The sequence below is a fragment of the Clupea harengus genome, chromosome 7 (genome assembly GCF_900700415.2).
Source record: "Clupea harengus chromosome 7, Ch_v2.0.2, whole genome shotgun sequence".
NCBI lineage: Eukaryota > Metazoa > Chordata > Actinopteri > Clupeiformes > Clupeidae > Clupea > Clupea harengus.
The window spans coordinates 30,516,493-30,537,542 of NC_045158.1; the positions used below are offsets into that span (position 1 = coordinate 30,516,493).

A 21,050-nucleotide genomic window follows, 5' to 3' on the forward strand; every position below is an offset into this window, starting at 1 on the left:
ACACACACACACACACACACACACACACACACACACGAACACACACACACACTTCATTTAAACTCAGTTCTCATCAGCACACACACACACACACACACACACACACACACACACACACTTCATTTAAACTCAGTTCTCCTAATCAGCACACACACACACACACACACACACACACACACACACACACACACACACTTCATTTAAACTCAGTTCTCATCAGCACACACACACACACACACACACACACACACACACACACACACTTCATTTAAACTCAGTTCTCCTCATCAGCACACACACACACACACACACACACACACTTCATTTAAACTCAGTTCTCCTCATCAGCTGCAGCACTTGCTTTGGCGCTCGCTCTCAACCCACCACCTCCCCTTACACACCTGTCTCCCCTCACACCACCTGTCTCCCCTCACACCACCTGTCTCCCCTCACACCACCTGTCTCCCCTTACACCACCACCTCCCCTTACACCACCTGTCTCCCCTCACACCACCACCTCCCCTTACACACCTGTCTCCCCTTACACCACCTGTCTCCCCTCACACCACCTGTCTCCCCTCACACCACCACCTCCCCTTACACCACCTGTCTCCCCTCACACCACCACCTCCCCTTACACACCTGTCTCCCCTCACACCACCTGTCTCCCCTCACACCACCTGTCTCCCCTCACACCACCTGTCTCCCCTCACACCACCACCTGTCTCCCCTTACACACCTGTCTCCCCTTACACCACCTGTCTCCCCTCACACCACCTGTCTCCCCTCACACCACAGAATCTCACACGACAACACAAATGCATGACAGTGTGGTTGGGGTGAGTAGGTGTAGACTGAGGGATTCTACAAGTAGATCAGGTGGAGAGACTACAGCAGCATCCCACAGCGAAGATAGTCTAGACTAGGAGAGGAAGAAAGAGACATTTATATTTCTCTGTATTTCTCTCTCTCTCCCTCTCTCTCTGTGTCTGTGTCTCACACACACCCATACAACCAATCACACCTACAGACTTTCACATACAAAGACACTGGAACACTTCTACACTCCTATATACTAACTGTATAGGAGGTGGTAATTCATTTTTTTTTTTTTTTTTTATACTTTATTTTTAATGAAACAAAGATACAATGAGACATACATACATACATACATACATACATTAACAAAAAGTTGGTCACCTATACATTTATACTGATGGTACAATGATGGAAATAAATGTCAATTCACACAATAACAGATCAGTGATGATTCTGTGAGGTCACAAACATAATCCATTTTTCCCAATACTGCAAAAATTTATCAGACCGTAGATTCAGCGAGAAAGTCATTCTCTCCATATTTTGAACATCAGTTACAGTATCTATCCAGTCAGTCTCTGTTGGAGGTTCGGCCTGTAGCCATTTTCGTGTAACAGCTTTCTTGCTGGCCGCTAGTAATATCTTTAACAAATATTTGTCTTGCACCAAAAGGTGAGCTGCGATATTGCCCAAATAAACTGTAGGAAAGGAACAGTCAAGTCCATCTCCAAAAACAGTCTGTATTGTTTGTATTACCACCTGCCAGTATGGCTGAATGGCTGGGCAGCTCCAAAATATATGGAAATGATCTGCCAGCTGTTCTCCACATTTTCTCCAACATAGACCCATTTCTGCCTCTCCTGTTTGTGCACATTTTAGTTTGGGGGTTATGAAGTATCTAAACAGATTCCGCCAACAGAACTCCCTCCAAAGGCCCGAGCTGGTGGAAGTGGACTGCACAGAGCACATATTTGACCAGTCCTCCTCTGAAATGACAAGTCCAGATTCTTTCTCCCATTTTAATCTAACCTTATCTGTTGAGTGTTTTTCTACTGGATTGAATACTTGAGTATAATCTTGAAACAAGTTTCCTGTTGTCCATATTTTTATATATGTCAATAAATATGTCAATTAAACTGGCATCACCTGTCTCCTTGGATTTAATCTCCTTATTAAAGTAGGTCCTGGTTTGTAAATACCTAAAGAAATCGAGTTTTTCTAAACCATACTTCTCTGAAATGTTCTGAAAACTATCCAGTTCTCCCTTTGATAAAATTGAACAGTAAGAAGTGATGCCAATTCTATGCCAGTATTTAAACCTCCCATCAATCCTCGCCGGCCTAAAGTCAGGGTCAAAAGCGACCCATCTCAACAGTCTAGATCGTCTTTCAAGTAGTGGTGATTTACATTCCTTAAACCAGATTCTAAGAGGAACTTTAGTCCATTGATTTAAAACTTTTAACATGCTGCCCATACAAGGTTTTGCTACCCAATATGGATTGCAGCGGTATATCTAGCTGTGAGGTTTCCAAATCTTTCCATTTTGCTATATACACTGGATTACAGCAACATGCTAGTGGTCTTAATTGTGCCGCCTTGTAGTAGTCTGTTAAACATGGTAAAGATCTACCCCCTTTTTCTTTAGAAAGTTGCAGTGTTTTTGAATTGAATTCTTGGTCTTTTACCCCCCCATATGAATCTTGATATCCACTTATCCCATTCATTAAATTGTTTGCAGTGGTACTATAACTGGTAGGGATTGAAAAAAATACAAAAGTCGGGGGAGTACATTCATTTTTATCGTTTCTATTCTGTTATGCATATCTAAAGGCAATTGGGACCACCTGTCCATGTCTGCCTTGATGTTTTTACTTATGGGGCCATAATTGCTATCATATATTTTGGAAATGTCTTTTGGTATTTTAATTCCCAGATACTTAATGTCTGATGAGGTCCATTTGAAATTAAATCTATTTAGCATGTCTTTCTGAGGGGAGTAGTTATAACTTAGAGTTTGTGTTTTTTGCACGTTTAATTTATACCCAGAGTAGGCTCCAAAATCTTTTAGCGAGGACATCAGTCTAGGAATGCTGACCTCTGGTGTCGTAATAAAGAGCAAGACATCATCTGCATATAGACAAATCTTCTGCTCTAAACCTCTAACCATGACTCCTTTTATCACTTCATCATCCCTGATTAACTGTGCCAGGGGCTCTATAAATAAAGCAAAGAGGGCGGGGCTGAGGGGACAGCCTTGGCGACAGCCCTCTCTCCAAGTTGACAACCTGAGAGAGGTGTCCATTAATCTTTATTCTGGCGTTTGGTGAGGAGTATAGAGTTCTTATGCAGTTAATAAAATCATCCTTAAAGCCAAATCTTCTCAACGCCAAGTACAGATATTTCCAGCGAACCGAATCGAACGCCTTTTCCGCATCTAAACTAATCACTGTGGCTCCAATATTCCCCTTATTCACATGATCGATAACGTGTAGCACCCGCCTAATATTATCTTGTGTCTGTCTTTCACGCACAAAGCCAGTTTGGTCTGGATCCACTAGTTCTACTATTATATGCTCTAACCTTTTTACTAATATTGACACATACAATTTGTAGTCTATATTGAGTACAGAAATGGGCCTATATGAGCTACATTCTTTTCTGTCCTTCCCCTCTTTAGGAATAACCGAAATGATTGCCTCCCTCCATGTACTTGGTGGTTCACCTTTTTTAAGTGTATAGTTGAAGCAGTCAAAAAGCATAGGCACTATTTCATCCTTAAAGGCCTTGTACCACTCCCCCGGGAAGCCGTCCGTCCCCGGAGCTTTGTTGGCCTTTAATCTAGAAATTGCTTTCCCTATTTCCTCCATTGTAATCTCTGCCATCAGGGCTTTATTCTGTTCTTCACCTATAGAGGGTAGATCTAATGACTCCAGAAATGAATTTATTTGCTGAGGGCTAGTTGTATTTGGTTCCTTATATAAGTCTCTATAGTAATTTTCAAAAATATGTTCAATATCCTCTAATTTATGGCATAATGTTTTTGTTCCAGGGTCCCTAATTTCATATATGGAGCTGTCTGCTTGTTGTTTCCTTAACCTCCATCCCAGAAGCTTCAGGGCCCTTGGTCCATTCTCATAATATCTCTGCTTTGCAAATTTGGCTTTTTTCTCTAATTCTTCCTCACATAGTTCGTTTATTTCTTTTCTGACATTTCTTATTTGGTTTAGAATACAAGGTTCCTTACTTTCGATGTGTTCCCTCTCTAAAACTTTAAGATTTTCTTCTAAATCAGACAGCTTTTTATATCTTTCCTTCTTTCTGTGTGAGGTCAATGCTATACATTTTCCTCTGATCACTGCTTTTGCAGCGTCCCACAGAACACTTGGCGATACTTCTCCATTATTGTTATTGTCCATATAATCTTTAAATTCCTTCTGCACATGTTCCTTGCATGTCCTGTCATTCAAGATGCTTGTATTAAGTCGCCAGAGCATATTTTTCTTTTTATTATCCAGGTGCAAAGTTAAATAAACAGCTGAGTGGTCAGATATGTCTCTGACTCCTATCCTACAATCTTTAATTCTGTGTCTGTCTGAGTTGTAAGTAAAAAAGTAGTCAATTCTTGAGTATACACCTTTACTTGCTGAACAGAATGTGAATTGTTTTTCTTTTGGGGGGAAATCCCTCCATACACCGATCAGTCCTAGCTCCATACATTTTTTTTTTGTTATCCTGGCATTAGGAGTTATCCTCTTAAATGTATTGGAGGAGTCATGTTTAGGTTGTAACTGAAATTTCCAATCTCCTCCACATATTAAAACACCAGAGGCCTCAGAATCTATCAAATCAAAAAAATTCCCTGATACAAGAATGGTCCTGCCCTGCTGGATTATACAAATTGACTAATGTTACTTCTTTCTGGTCAAGATATCCTTTAACAAAGACATATCGACCCTCACTGTCACAAAATTTAGAGACCAGTTGGAAATTCACTCTGTTAGAAATTAGTATCGCTACTCCTCTCCTTTTCCCTTTCTTATAAGACGAATAAAAAGTATTTTTAAAACCTAGTTTTTTTAGCTTTTCATGTTCCATGTCGTTAAGATGGGTCTCCTGCCAAAACATTACATGCAACTTTTCCTTTTTCATCTTTGCAATGACCTTACCCCCTTTTAATTGGATTGTGTAAACCGTTTACATTTAGGGTAATCACCCTATATTCCTGACATTGCATTTAAACCCACAGTTAAAAAAAAGAGTTATGAACCTTTGGTGACCAACCTTGAACTATACGTGAACCATAACATGAACTCAACAAGTGAATACGAGACAAAACAAACAAACATATCAAAGAACTCAGGTAGAGCTCCATTTTGAAGTAGAAAACCACTTCTTTTTTGGGGGGGAGTAGTCTAGTTAGTCCCCAGGGCCCCCCTACAGTGCCACCTATAATACCCCTACTTAGTGAGTGTATTTTGTGCACTTTGTGTCTTAACAGAACCTCACCCAGATTCGGTCAGCTATATTCACTCTATAAGCTAAGGGCAAGCTAATGTAATTAAAAGGAAAATAATAAAATGATCTTATATTCAGTCTATGAAAAGAAAAGAAAAAAATATATATTTATAATAATATTAATAATTCCTCTTAGTAGGGTGGACGAAGTTGAGATCGAAGCAACAGATAGTTTTAACGCTAACATAACAAGGTTATACAGTTTCATCCCTTAAAGCAAATGACGTTAATAAATGTCCTTGACTGGGCAGTAATCTTGCTTACCCGATTCCTTGCCGTTTAATATGAGCAATCATGTGTCAGTCTGTTAACTCCAGTTCCCCCTGACTCTATCTTTGCCGATGAAAACCTCGCAGCTTCTCCTTAATCCACTCTTGGCGGGTCTGTCGGCTGGGTGCAGCTCCCGCTCGCCGCCAGGTCCTCCCCATCCTCTCCGGTAGCGCATCAGCCGACTTCACCAACTCGACAGAGATTCCCCTGGTCTTTAAGTCCCGTGCCGCTTCTGCTGCGCTCCCATAGGTTATCGGCCCAGCGTCGAAGAAGACTCGTAGCTTGGCTGGCGGTGGTGTTTGGAATCGTATTCCTTTTTCCCGAAGAATTCTCCTTATTTGAGCATACTCCTTCCTCTTTGCCAAGGTTTCAGCGGGGTAGTCGTGGTCGAAGTAGATCCTCCTGTCGCTGTGGTAGATCTCCTTCTTCTTCCATGCAGAGTGTAACACCAGTTCTTTAGTTTTAAACTCCTGGAAGTATGCAATCACTGACCTGGGCTGCGCATCATTGGGTGGCCGGGGGCCGAGCGCTCTATGGCATCGCTGTATGCCAAGTTCAGCTTCGGCGAGGGGCTCCAGCTCTTTTTTAATAAAATGATCAATAAACTGATGAATATTGTTTCCCTCAGTCCCCTCTGGGATTCCATAAATGCGAAGATTATTTCGCCTCGAGCGTGCTTCCATGTCTGTAAGCTTCATCTGTAAGCGTTCCTGAGTTTGTAGGGAGCTACTCAGCATCTCCTTGAAGTCAGCGTTCCACTCTTCTAAGTCGGCTATGCGCGTCTCTGCTTCATCCACCCTGTCAGTTGTAGCTTTGAGGTCGGTTACCACTTCGCCCAGCTTCTGTTTAATTTCCTCTCGTATGACAGTTAGCTCCTTTTTCAAATCTTCTCTGATTCTGTTTTGAAAGTTGCCCAATTCGGACTTCATCTCCCTGGCCATATTTCTTATGTCTTCACGTATGGCGGCGATGTTACCTTCCATGTCCACCGTAGCGGTATTTTGGCTGCGACCACCAGGACATTCTCGACGTTCGTCCATTATGGCCCCTTCAGTCGCTGTTTTATCAGTTTTGTCCACTTTCCCTTGCTCTTCTTGTGTTTTTCCCCTTCAATCATTATTGAGCACAAATTTTAAGTCAAACGTATTTAAATTGGGGAATAAACTCCGACCGACCGGGAGGTTTTGTTTATGCGACCGTTCGCTTCAGTCTCATCACTCAACTGTCGGTAATTCATTTTATACCATATATTATGAGACCCAGTCTTGGATATGGTAAGTCATGAAACAGGTTTTAATCTTGAACAACGGTGGCCACCATTGTGAGACAGAGCCTGAGTTCCACTCACTCACAGAGCTTCACCTAAGCCATGTGTGTGTGTGTGTGTGTGTGTGTGTGTGTGTGTGTGTGTGTGTGTGTGTGACAGAGCCTGAGTTCCACTCACTCACAGAGCTTCACCTAAGCCATGTGGGTGTGTGTGTGTGTCTGTGTGTGTGTGTGTGTGTGTGTGTGTGTGTGTGTGTGTGTGTGTGTGTGTGTGTGTGTGTGTGTGTGTGTGTGACAGAGCCTGAGTTCCACTCACTCACAGAGCTTCACCTAAGATTATCTGATTATCCATTGAAGGATCGCTGTTAAATGCTCTCTGAGAACCAGGGGCGTCACCCTCAGTATTCATGAGACTCTCTCTCTCTCTCTTCTCTAACCAGAAATGATTACATTCTAACTTAAGTCCAAATAAAAGTAACAATTACAACTAGGTATAAGATACATTGAATTATTGACTATGACATATCCTTATTAACTATAAATCTTAAATTCTGGTTCCTTCAATACGAAGGACTCATCTCACACAAAGGAATGAAATGAAACAAACCCAAATACTTACACAAACTCAACATCATTCATTCATACAAAGGACTCTCTTCAGACAAACACACACACAAGTACACACACACATAACCATGCTCATTTTTGAACTTTTGAATACAGACACTCACACGTGTACACCTGCACAAACATGTAAAGAATCACAGACACATAAACAAATCTCAGTTATATGTGAAACATTCCCTCACAGAAAAAAATCACAGAAAGAAATGTCATCACCCACACGTAAAGATTCATATGAAATAACAACACCCCCCCCCAACACACACACACACCCCCCCCCCCCCCCCCCTTTAGAATGTGAGTTTATCTCTCTCTCACCCCCCCCACACACACACACACACACACACACACACACACACCTAACACATATAAATACCTAAGTTTGTCCTGTCTTCTCCTCCATCAGACTCCTGTCACTTCACACTGGATCCAAACACAGCATACAGAACCCTCCATCTGTCTGAGGGGAACAGGAGGGTGGAGAAGAGAGCTGAGGTCCAGTCATATCCTGATCATCCAGAGAGATTTGATGGGTGGTATCAGGTGCTGTGTAGAGAGGGTGTGTCTGGACGCTGCTACTGGGAGATTGAGTGGAGTGGGGAGTGGGGGTTTTTTATATCAGTCTCATATAAAAGCATCAGCAGGAGAGGAGGGGGTAATGAGTGTGTGTTTGGATATAATGATCAGTCCTGGAGTCTGGGCCTCCGCAGCAGCAGCTCCTCTTTCTATCACAATAATAAACACACTGATCTCCCTCTAGTGGCCAGCTCCAGAATAGGAGTGTATGTGGATCACAGGGCAGGAACTCTGGCCTTCTACAGCATCTCTGACACAATGACCCTCCTGCACAGAGTCCAGACCACATTCACTCACACACTCTACCCTGGGTTTTGGCTTCGTAGTTATGGATCATCAGTGAAGCTGCTGTGACTAGATCTAGATGCTGTTAGCACATACATCTCACACATCATATAACACATCACTCACACGTAAGGATCTAGCAGCTGGGCCACACACACACACACACACACACACACACACACACACACACACATCACTCACACGTAAGGATCTAGCAGCTGCGCCACACACACACACACACACACACACACACACACACACACACACACACACACACACACACACATCACTCACACGTAAGGATCTAGCAGCTGGGCCACACACACACACACACACACACACACACACACATCACTCACACGTAAGGATCTAGCAGCTGGGCCTGAGAATCTTTGATCTTGGGGACAACAACCGACTGAAGCCATTCCCTCATCTCTGGACCCCAGCTATTACAATATCTGTACCTCTAGACCTCTGCTGTAACACATGCAGTATCACCACAGCAGAAATAAGACATTGTGTGTGAAAGGTTTTGATGAGCGCTGTGTTGCATAACCTCACTCTCTTAAGTGTTTAGTCCCTCTGTTATTGCATACATGTTCTGATATCTGGTTTTATATGACAACCACAATATTATGTACCATGACAGTAAATCTTAATGAGACTATTCATCCAACAATTGACACCCAATGAAATGTATTTCTATGTTTCTTTATTAATACCGTTATAATGTTTTAAAATGTTTCTGGTGCAAAATGTTGAATAAAAAGTTATAAACTGGCATTCAATGTGCCCTCTTTTTCTTGGTGTGTGTGTTGGGGGGGGGGCAGTATATTAAATGCTCAGTGTGTGTGTTGGGGGGGGGGGGGGGGGGGGTCAGTATATTAAATGCTCAGTGTGTGTGTTGGGGGGGTCAGTATATTAAATGATCAGTGTGTGTGTTGGGGGGGGGTCAGTATATTAAATGATCAGTGTGTGTGTTGGGAGGGGTCAGTATATTAAATGATCAGTGTGTGTGTGGGGGGGGGGGGTCAGTATATTAAATGATCAGTGTGTGTGTTGGGGGGTCAGTATATTAAATGCTCAGTGTGTGTGTTGGGGGGGGGGGGGGTCAGTATATTAAATGATCAGTGTGTGTGTTGGGGGGTCAGTATATTAAATGCTCAGTGTGTGTGTTGGGGGGGGGGGGGGGGGGTCAGTATATTAAATGATCAGTGTGTGTTTTGGGGGGGTCAGTATATTAAATGATCAGTGTGTGTGTGGGGGGGGGGTCAGTATATTAAATGATCAGTGTGTGTCTTGGGGGGGTCAGTATATTAAATGATCAGTGTGTGTGTTGGGGGGGGGGTCAGTATATTAAATGATCAGTGTGTGTGTTGGGAGGGGTCAGTATATTAAATGATCAGTGTGTGTGTGGGGGGGGGGTCAGTATATTAAATGATCAGTGTGTGTGTGTGGGGGGGTCAGTATATTAAATGATCAGTGTGTGTGTGGGGGGGGGTCAGTATATTAAATGATCAGTGTGTGTGTTGGGGGGGGGCAGTATATTAAATGATCAGTGAAGCTCAACATATTCAGCACTGAGTCAGCCCTTCTCTCTCTCTCCCTCTCTCGCTCTCTCACACAGTCTCTCTCTCTCTCTCTTCCTGTTTTGTGCACAGACTGAGTGTGTGGGCGGAGCCTGAGAGCTGTGAGTGAATGCTGCTTGTGGCCGCTGTGCCAGGATCGCTACTATTTTCAATCTTTCTTTATATTTCTTTATATGTGCCGCAAGATGATTGGGGAAGATGCTGCGAAAAAACTCTTGACAGTACCACTTTCAAACGACACAGTAAGTCGCCGGATTTCGGAGATAGCCTCGGACATACACAACCAGGTCCTGGAAAGGATGAAAAGCATCCCGTTCTTTTCAATACAGTTACAATACAATACAGCAGGGGTTTTCAACCGGGGGTCCGCTGCCCCCTGGTGGTCCGCGACGGCATTGCAGGGGGTCTGCGACATGAGCCTATGTTGATCAGTTCACCATTGATTTTTTTTATTTTTATAAATTCGCTTTGATATTTCAACACATGTCCAGATTACTCTTGACTATCTTGAACAATATCTAAAATAAGATAAATATGTCTAAAATAATATTAAGGAGATTCACGCTGACAGAATGTAGCCTTGCACCTATGCAGTCTATGGTAGCCTGTGCTTTGCTAATGTTAATGCATTGTGTCCCTAACGCCATACACATATTATTCATAACGTACAGTCTCGCCCGCGAAGTTGACAAACTTCTGCAGTTAAGCATAGCCTACGGGTACTTTTGAAGTTTAGTCGAAAAAGTAATACTTTTGGTGAACGACTGAAGTTATCTACTGTCCTTAGCTAAAATTTCGTTCTAACGTCGAGTTAGCTGGTCAGAAGCACCAATGGATCGGTTTTTAGTAAGGAGAGTGACAGAGGGACAGACTGCCACGGCAGAGGGACAGGCTGCCACGATAGAGGGACAAGGACAGGCTGCCAACAAAGCTATACCTTCACAGGATACAGGGAAACAAAGTCAAAAAAGAAAACACAATGAGGAATACATCAAATGCGGATTTACAGTGAAGACAGACGGAGCAGGAGAGGAGGTACCACTGTGTTTAGTGTGTTCAACATTACTGTCAAATGAAGCCATGAAGCCGTCAAAACTATTGCGGCATATGGAGACGCATCACATTTTTTTTAATGCCAAGCCTTGAGTACATGCAACGGATGTTGCGTGATTTTCATATGACTTAAGTTCTGGATAAGTTGCCAGACAGAATTTCCAGAGCTTGCTGCAAAAGCAATGAGGTGTAGTGAATGTGATTTCATAATTCACCCTTGTTCTTAGTGTGGTTCTACACACTGTTGTTTCATGTAATTTAGGTAATGTGTTATACAGGTAAGTATGACTGTTCCGGGATCGCGGTCCCTTTAAATATTCTGTTGTTGTGATGACGTCGAGCCCCATGTGTTATTATGCACCGACTTCAGGCGAAACGAAACCACGTGAAGACCTGTGAAGTGTTACACAGCACAAACGAAGAATGGCAGAAGCGGCTCCAAGTAACTACGAACTTTTTACATGTCCGATTTGCCTTGATATACTGAATTATCCGGTAACTATTCTCTGTGGACACACTTACTGTGTGGGCTGCATTACGAGCTGCTGGGATCGGGAAGATCAGAAGGGAGTCTACAGCTGCCCCCAGTGCAGACAGACAGTGCCGCTGCTAGCCATTTTGGTGCCCTAAGCATAACTCCTTTATGATTATGATGGTTCTTCATACACTTCTTAATAGGTATAGTCCCAAATATTAGCTCTCTACTCCCAATAGTTTTGTCACAAAGGATGTTTTAGGGGTGAGGGGGTGCTCTACGCTCTGTTGCAGCATCTTTGAAGGCCTGTGGAAAGCTCAATGTTAAAGCTAAAGACTTGACATTATACACAGATTTTATACACAAACGCAGTTTAAGCTCTGTTATAAACGTACCTTTTGTTACCATTTGAATATGCGTCCATAGGCCATTGAGGGGCGTGTACAAAAATCCCATATTTTCAAAAAAATATTTTGAGAAAACGAGGCAGAACAACATCACAAATTTCTGATATGTTAAGAACAAATATCTAATCTTTCCAAAAGAAAATTGTTTCATGTTGGTAAATGGTGTAATTTGTTTTGCTATAGCATGCCAAAAATTGCACAAAATGTGTTTTCATCCATTTTCAAGCTTTAATATCTTCCAGACCATTCCTCACATAGGGACATGTTTTTTTTATAGCTTTAACATTGAGCTTCCCACAGGCCTTCACATATGCTGCAACAAAGTGTAGAGTAAAATTTGGAAAGTTTGAAGGAGCTAGCTTAAATACTTTTCTAGTAATAGCAATTTGAAAATGGCTCTTCAGAAAACGCTGCTAAAAAAGCGTCTTAAGTACAGGCACCCCCTCCCCCCTAAAACATATTTTTGTGACAAAACTGTTGGGAGTAGAGAGCTAATATTTGGGACTATACCTATTAAGAAGTGTATGAACGACCTTGAATTTTTTCAGCCAAATCTGAGACGGTCGAGTGGGGAAATGTCCTTAAATTGGTACGTTTGGCGTGGAATGACTCATATTTGAGTGTGCCAACATTAGCAATAACGTCAGCTAGTTCGAGGTGTATGCATAGGCTAACCATTAAATTAGCAGCACATTTCCCGTATTTAACAATGATTAAACATGAACTTACCTGAAAGTGATGCACGGGCATCATCTCGCAGTTTCAGACTCCTGTTGTCTTTTTGAGACCATTTCCGAAAAGTTCACCTAACCCACTGTCAAAGTTCGTCATGCCACTGAGATAGGAAAGGGCACCAGAGGCGAGCTTGGGAAGTTGAGGGTGTATATGGTTTTTTTTGGGGGGGGGCACCATCGTAACTTTTTTTGAGCAATTAAATATATCTCTTGTTCTGCCTGTTTTGTGATATACATGCCTAAAAGGTGCCTAATATTTATATACTGAAATAATATCGGATTATAATTATTATAACTATGATGATTTTTCAGTTGCCTATTTTTGGTGCCCCCTCAGGACTTGGTGCCCTACGCACAGCGCGTAGTGCGCGTTATGGGAGCGGCTGCACTGCAGACAGACGTTCACCCCAAGACCCGTTTTAAACAAAAATAGTATTGTTGCTGAACTTGTGGAACAGATCAAGAAGACGAGAATCCAAGCTGCTGCTCCTGTTCCATGTACTGCTGGACCTGGAGATGTGGAGGGTGACGTCTGCACTGGGACAAAAATCAAAGCTGTGAAGTCCTGTCTGGAATGTCTGGTTTCATACTGTGAAACTCACTACAAAGTTCACAATGACATACACCCTGGGCGAAAACACAAGGTGGTTGATGCCACTGGCCAGCTACAGGAGAGGATCTGCACCCAACATGAGAAGCCTCTGGAGATATTTTGTCGTACGGACCAAAGTTGTGTTTGTTGGCTCTGTCTGGTGGATGAACACAAAGGCCATGACACCGTGTCAGCCTCTGCAGGGAGGAAAGAGAAACAGGTAAGGACAGGAGTTCTCTTGGCGATAGATTGGACTTGTGTGGTAGGACTTGGCTATTGGGTTTCCAACTGGAAGGAAAGACAGGCTATAGATTCATCCTGTTTAGGTTATTATAGCGTGAGGCAGAGAGAGAAGAACAATGACATCAAAACACACCTGTCTAATGAAGTTGGAAAACCAGATGGTTAACTTCAGACTGTCAGCATTCTCATACAGGAATGAAAACACAGTCTAATTAAATTCTAATAGCTATAACATTTTAAAAACAGAAATCAGACAGAGAATCTTCTGTTACATACGAACTGTATCTAAATAATATAACATAAAAAGCCTAAATGACCATTTAATATGTTTTGTTTGTGGGCACTCTGTAATACTACTCTTATTTAACAGTAATTTATATTAAAATGGCCACATCATGCTTTCTGCCTGCAATATTGCTGCCCAGTCCTCTCAGATGAGCCCAGTGATTAGGGTGCTGAAATGGCATTTTGTAGGGTCCTGAGTGGTTGACACTATGACTGAATGACATTACATGGTTATCAACTGCCTAGAGGTCACAGGTCACTCAGTGAGGGTGTGTTGGACATCACTATCAACTCCACATGAGAAACTATCAATATGATTAAACAAAGATTTACTGCATGTATGGTTCACTGTTTTGCTCCACAAAGACATATTTTGTGTGTTTTTCTCAAGCCTTGTAATGAAACAGCGTCTCACCAATAGGCTATTCAGCAACACTACAGATCACCTCTCAGTCAGGGTCAGTAGCTTAAACAGCTTGTTCTTTCAGGAATGCTATCAGACAATGCTAATAGTATGATGCCACCATAACTGTTTGTTGTGGATGTGATGTATTCCTTCAACATAGACACACTTGGGGGAGACCCAGAGTAAAATCCAGCAGAGAATCCAGGAGAGAGAGAAGGAGCTGCAGGATCTGAGGAAGGCTGTGGAGACTCTCAAGGTGAGTACTGACCAGAGGAGAGGAGGACAACAGCTGGCTGCTGGAGGAGCCATTTCAGGCTCAATCAGGGCTCTCCTCTAGTCAGCCAGTCAGGAGTCTGTAATGCTGAGCCACTTCCCAGCTCCTCTGAGCCACACTGTGGGTACCAGGCTGTGTGGAGGAGCTGAGTGAGTGGGCTGCTTTAGATGGACCCCTTCCTCTTTGTGTGTCTCCTAACAGAGCTCTGCACAGACAGCAGTGGAGGACAGTGACAGGATCTTCACTGAGATGATCCGCTCCATTGAGAGAAGGTGCTCTGAGGTGAAAGAGCTGATCAGAGATCAGGAGAAGGCTGAGGTGAGTCGGGCTGAAGGACTCCTGAAGCGACTGGAGCAGGAGATTGCTGAGTTGAAGAGGAGAGATGCTGAGCTGGAGCAGCTTTCACACACAGAGGATGATATCCATTTCCTCAAGGTAACTGTTGATGATGGATTGTTAGTGCACAGAATATTTGAGGGCCCTGATTTATGTTGAATATATTCCTAGGTGGAAATTTTAATTCAATTTAGATATTGTTACATTTCCTTCAAGGATCTCTACATTTCCAGACTATTTTTTTTGCATATCCAGATTGATCCTTTTTCTTCTGATCATAATCATACAGTCTATAGCACTTTGAACAGATAACTTACCCCATGCAGTTTCAGTGTCTGTAAAGAATGTTTGGTATTTATCACCCAAAACATTTCAACATGATGAAGACATTTTCATTCTTCAGAAAACTGTTCAAAATCATTTTGGCTATTGTTAGGACAGGTTAGGTCACATGGTAGGAAGAACACTGACTGACAGGTGGGGCTTGAGTGATGTCACTACCTGTGGTTCATTGATAAAAGCACATCTGCCCTGACATCATGGCTCACAGTTTGTTTTGAGGCACTTGAGGTGCACAGGTGCCTGCCACTCTGCCTCTTTGGTCAGGCCACATGTAGGTCAAGGCAAACCAGTGGCATTTGGTCAACCATTTGTGTTGAATTCATTTGGGATTCATAACATCAACCAAAAAACTTCAACTTAAGGAATCACCACATGGGCTAACCCCACTAGCAGTTAGTCAGCTTGAGAGAGCAGTGCACACACACACACACACACACACACACACACACACACACACACACACACACACACACACACACACACACACACACACACACCTGAACCTCCTTAGAGCAAGCACAATGGCAACAGGGGCAAGGAAAAATTCCCTGTTAATCAGGAAGGAACCTTAAGCAGAACCACGGCACATAAGGGGGGACCCATCTGCTTGAGGTCGGCCTTTAGGGTACGTTGTGAGGAGGGACACTGCTAACATCAGACAAACCCCTAGAGAACGCATCTTAGCTGCCAAGACTGTCCTTCATAACACAATAATTTGGAAGCCACATCCAGATGCTGCACACACACATCAAAGGATGATATCCAGGTTAGGCTTAGGCTGCACTCAGATACTCATAATGTTACATTTAGTTCACATCTCAAACATCAGAGGATAATATCTAACTTAAGAGTCCCGTGTGCACTGTAATGGTTGAAGCTTTTAGTTACAGTTAACAAAAAAGTTTCCAGATCAACTGTATCAACTTTACTTGTCATTACGTAAATACAGATTGTACATTTAAACTTACAACTTACTTATACGTGGATGCTTTATTTTGAGAATGTAGCTTTTCTCATCTCTTCATCCTCTCTCTCTTTCTCTCTATCTCTGTGTGTCTATTTAGACTTTCCAGTCAGTCAGTGAAGCACCTGAGTCTAAAGACTTATCCTGCATCTCTGTGAACCAAGGCCTCTCTTTTGAGGCTGTGAAGAAATCTGTCTCCTCACTAAAGACGCAGCTGGAGAATTTCTGCAAAGAGGAAGTCATGAAAATATCTGCATCAGGTTAATCTGACTTACTATACTTTCCCTCTGGAATGTACTAATACGCTAAATGTCATGGTGAACTTCAGGAACCTGTATTTCTCAATGTCACATATTTGTAACATATCCTTTGTATGTCAGTGAAGCTGAGATACTCTGCAGGTGTCTCCATGTTTACTTGTCTTAAGAGGGTCTTTAAGGTTGAAGAAGCTGGACACTCATAATGTCCCTCAACAAGAGAACACATTTACTGCCATCATAAAAACAGAAGGTTGATGCAATGTTGACATTTACACCAGTCAGTGTTGTTTCTAATATAATTCTTTCTCTCTCAAAAGTGACTGAAGTCCAGGCTATGTTGCCTCCTGAACCTACAACCAGAGAGGATTTCCTACAATGTGAGTTTGACACAAACACATTTTATACAGTTTACTTTATTCCAAATCACAAGTCAAGTTTCAGTAGCAGTCACATGGTCCTACATGTTTAAGCAGTTCAACATTTCATTATGGCTGTGATAGTTCATGGGTAGAGGAAAACCATCTTTTCCAGACCATCATGCTTCCTATAACTGCTGATAAGGAGCAGTTCCACGTGTTTATGTGTGTTTGAGCCTGGGTGTGTATGCGTATGTGTCTGTGTCTGTGTGTGTGTGTGGGTGTGTATGCGTGTGCGTATGTGTGTGTGTCTGTGTGGGTATGCGTGTGTGTCTGTGTCTGTGTGTGTGTGTGTGTCTGGGTGCGTGTGCGTATGTGTGTGTGTCTGGGTGTGTGTCTGGGTGGGTATGCGTGTGTGTCTGGTTTTGGTTTGTGTCTGTATGTGTGTGTGTCTGGGTGCGTATGTGTGTGTGTCTGGGTGTGTGTCTGGGTGGGTATGCGTGTGTGTCTGGTTTTGGTGTGTGTCTGTATGTGTGTTTGTGTCTGGGTGTGTGTGCCTGAGTGTGTGTCTGGGTGTGTGTGCGTGAGTGTGTGTCTGGGTGTGTACAGTATGTGTTAGTGTCAGGGTGTGTATGCGTATGTGTCTGTGTGTGTGTGTTTAGGTGTGTATGCTTTTGTGTGTGTGTGTGTATGTGTGTGTGTCTAGGTGTGTATGCGTGTGTGTATGCGTTTGTGTCTGGGTGTGTGTGTGTCTGGTTGTGTGTCTGGGTGTGTATGCGTGTGTGTCTGGATTGTGTGTGTGTGCGAGTGTCTGGGTGTGTGTGTGTGTGTGTCTGGGTGTGTGTGTGTGTGTCTGGGTGTCTATGCGTGTGTGTCTGGGTGTGTGTGTATGTGTGTTTGTGTGTGTCTGGGTGTGTAAATGTGTGTGTGTGGCTGTGAGTGTATGCGTGTGTGTCTGTATGCATGTGTGTATGTGTGTGTGTGTGTGTGCGTGTGTATGTGTGTGTGTGTGTGTGTGTGTGTCCGGGTGTGTGTGTGTGTGTGTCTGGGTGTGTATGTGTGTGTGTCTGGGTGTGTATGCGTGTGCGTGTGCGTATGTGTGTGTGTCTGTGTGAGTATGCGTGTGTGTCTGTGTGTGTGTGTGTGTCTGGGTGCGTGTGCGTATGTGTGTGTGTCTGGGTGTGTGTCTGGGTGGGTATGCGTGTTTGTCTGGTTTTGGTGTGTGTCTGTATGTGTGTTTGTGTCTGGGTGTGTGTGCCTGAGTGTGTGTCTGGGTGTGTGTGTGTGAGTGTGTGTCTGGGTGTGTACAGTATGTGTTAGTGTCAGGGTGTGTATGTGTATGTGTCTGTGTGTGTGTGTGTTTAAGTGTGTATGCTTGTGTGTCTGGGTGTGTGTGTGTGTCTGGGTGTGTGTGTGTGTGTGTGTCTGGTTATGTATCTGGGTGTGTATGCGTGTGTGTCTGGTTTGTGTGTGTGAGTGTCTGGGTGTGTGTGTGTGTGTCTGGGTGTCTATGCGTGTGTGTCTGGGTGTGTGTGTGTGTGTGTCTGGGTGTGTAAATGTGTGTGTGTGTGTGGCTGTGAGTGTATGCATGTGTGTGTGTGTGTGTGTGTGCAGGGTAGGAAATTTACATATTTTTCAGGGGGCAATTTTTGCCCCCACTGACTGAAATCCAGGGGCATTTAAAATAAAATTGGGGGCACTTTTTTAAACTTGTGAAATATCATTTAACTATGTTCAAAATAATAAACATACTTATTTAGGGTTAGAGTATATGGGGATTGTCATCAAAAGGCAATAATAAGACTATTAAGCAGTACTCTACAAATTCAAAGTGTTTTCTTAGATTTTTTGAACAAAAAACAAACAGAAAACATAAATCAGACAATCATATTCAATTGTATTCTTATTTCTTTGTGGTTATTTATTATTATAACATTTTTTAAACAACTATTAACAATTATAAGTATTGTCTTTCTTTTTTATAATAATAACTTATTATATTTATTGATTTTTTTTTTGTTACCTTTAAATCATGTACCTACCATAGTACAGGAAATACAGATGGGACTAGTTAGCTTGCTTGCAAGCAAGCCTTTGTAGCTAACGCACTAACGTTTAACTAGCTAAACCGAACTAAATAATAAAACAAAATATTATTACTAGTTATCATTCACCGTAGGCGATGGCGTGTTGCTTGGCGCCTGGTGACAAACGGCCATGTATTTCTTTATGTTTTCGCTCCCCTTGATGAAATCAGTGTGCCTGTGCTGGATTGACAAAGATTTGGCAACTCGTTGTCCACAAATCAATCCGACGTGCCTTGAAAAAAATGTGCGTCTTTTTCTCGTCGTCGTCATCCTCCACCCCAAGCCAATCTAGCTTCCATTTTTCGAATGAAAATGTTATCTTTTGGAACCTGAGATGGTGACGGAGACAACCCAAGAGGCAACACGCATTTCTGGACCGATGAACAGACGCGATTCATGCTCAATCAACTGTTGTTGTTATTGGTAGTGGTGAAGAGGTCAAGCGGAAAGGGCTGTATCACCACTAGTTGTAATAAAAACAGCGCTACCTATCGTATCGGATATGACATGCTTTCGGCCAATGATTCGATTTATTCACTGCCATGTATATTGGGATAATAGCACCTACCCTCGAAAGAAAGCATAGTCCGACTAAGCAAAGATTCGAATTATACCATCATGTAAACACACTGTGTGTTTGCTGATCCTCATTTCTCCTCACACTCGCAGTCACAGGTCTGATTAAGAAGCGCTCCATTTATAACATTTGTTTAGAATGTTCGGTTCTTCACGCACACGCAACAATCAGTCAAGGCGAACATCTAAAACATTTTATGGCAACTGGACCGGGTCATATAGGCTACGATGTTTTTGACAAGTTCATTAAATTGTTATTAGAGGAAATTATGGGGGCATTTTTTGCCCCTCTCCTAGTGATATCAGGGGCAAAATTATATTTCTTAGGGGCAGTTTTGCCCTTTGCCCTCGTGTATTTCCGACGCTGTGTGTGTGTGTGTGTGTGTATGTGTGTGTGTCTGGGTGTGTGTGTCTGTGTGTCTGGTTGTGTGTGTGTGTCTGGGTGTGTGTGTTTCTGGGTGTGTATGTGTGTCTGTGTGTGTCTGTGTGTGTGTGTGTGTGTGTGTGTGTATGTATGTGTGTCTGGGTGTGTATGTGTGTGTGTGTCTGGGTGTGTATGTGTGTGTGTGTGTCTGGGTGTGTATGCGTGTGTGTCTGGGTAACACAACGTCCTTGAGTATACATGGGAAGTGCAAACACACACACACACACACACACACACACACACACACACACACACACACACACACACACACACACACTCAAATTAACATTTACTTATTCTGTCACTCAGTGAGATGTTAACCTAAGAGACCTTTGTCCTGTCTTCTCCTCCATCAGACTCCTGCCACTTCACACTGGATCCAAACACAGCACACAGAAACCTCCATCTGTCTGAGGGGAACAGGAGGGTGAAGATGAGATATGAGGTCCAGTCATATCCTGATCATCCAGAGAGATTTGATTATCATCATCAGGTGCTGTGTAGAGAGGGTGTGTCTGGACGCTGCTACTGGGAGGTTGAGTGGAGTGGGGAGTGGGGGGTTTATATATCAGTCTCATATAAAAGCATCAGCAGGAGAGGAGGTATTGAGTGTAGGTTTGGATATAATGATCAGTCCTGGAGTCTGTTCCTCTACAGCAGCAGCTCCTCTTTCAGTCAGAATAATAAACACACTAAACTCCCTCTAGTGGCCAGCTCCAGAATAGGAGTGTATGTGGATCACAGGGCAGGAACTCTGGCCTTCTACAGCATCTCTGACACAATGACCCTCCTGCACAGAGTCCAGACCACATTCACTCACACACTCCACCCTGGGTTTACGGTTTATTATTCTGATACATCAGTGAAGCTGCTGTGACTGACATGTCTAGATGCTGTTAGCACATACATCTCACACATCACATCATTTAACACATCACTCACACGTAAGGATCCACACACACACACACACACACACACACACACACACACACACATCACTCACACGTAAGGATCTAGCAGCTGGGCCTGAGAATCTTTGATCTTGGGGACAACAACCGACTGAAGCCATTCCCCCATCTCTGGACCCCAGCTATTACAATATCTGTACCTCTAGACCTCTGCTGTAACACATGCAGTATCACCACAGCAGAAATAAGACATTGTGTGTGAAAGGTTTTGATGAGCTCTGTGTTGCATAACCTCACTCTCCCAAGTGTTTAGTCCCTCTGTTATTGCATACATGTTCTGATATCTGGTTTTATATGACAATCACAATTTTATGTACCATGACA

At 43.0% G+C, this 21,050-nt stretch overlaps 2 protein-coding genes across 2 annotated transcripts in view; both read left to right on the top strand.

The window, feature by feature from the left end:
* LOC116221183 (tripartite motif-containing protein 16-like) overlaps positions 1-8,424 on the top strand; it is a 19,521-nt gene extending 11,097 nt beyond the window's left edge. Inside the window, exon 6 of the mRNA XM_031571123.1 lies at positions 7,901-8,424. Coding sequence (XP_031426983.1) covers positions 7,901-8,424 — 524 coding nt within the window. The remainder of the gene's footprint in view (positions 1-7,900) is intronic.
* Positions 8,425-10,129: 1,705 nt separating this feature from the next.
* Positions 10,130-20,668, top strand: LOC105891641 (tripartite motif-containing protein 16-like). The gene is made up of 7 exons (XM_042708135.1): positions 10,130-10,186; positions 12,979-13,425; positions 14,300-14,395; positions 14,615-14,848; positions 16,156-16,315; positions 16,633-16,692; positions 20,115-20,668. Exons 1-7 carry the CDS (start codon positions 10,130-10,132, stop codon positions 20,633-20,635), a joined length of 1,575 nt encoding a protein of 524 aa, XP_042564069.1. The 3' UTR covers positions 20,636-20,668.
* The last annotated feature ends 382 nt before the right edge of the window (positions 20,669-21,050 follow it).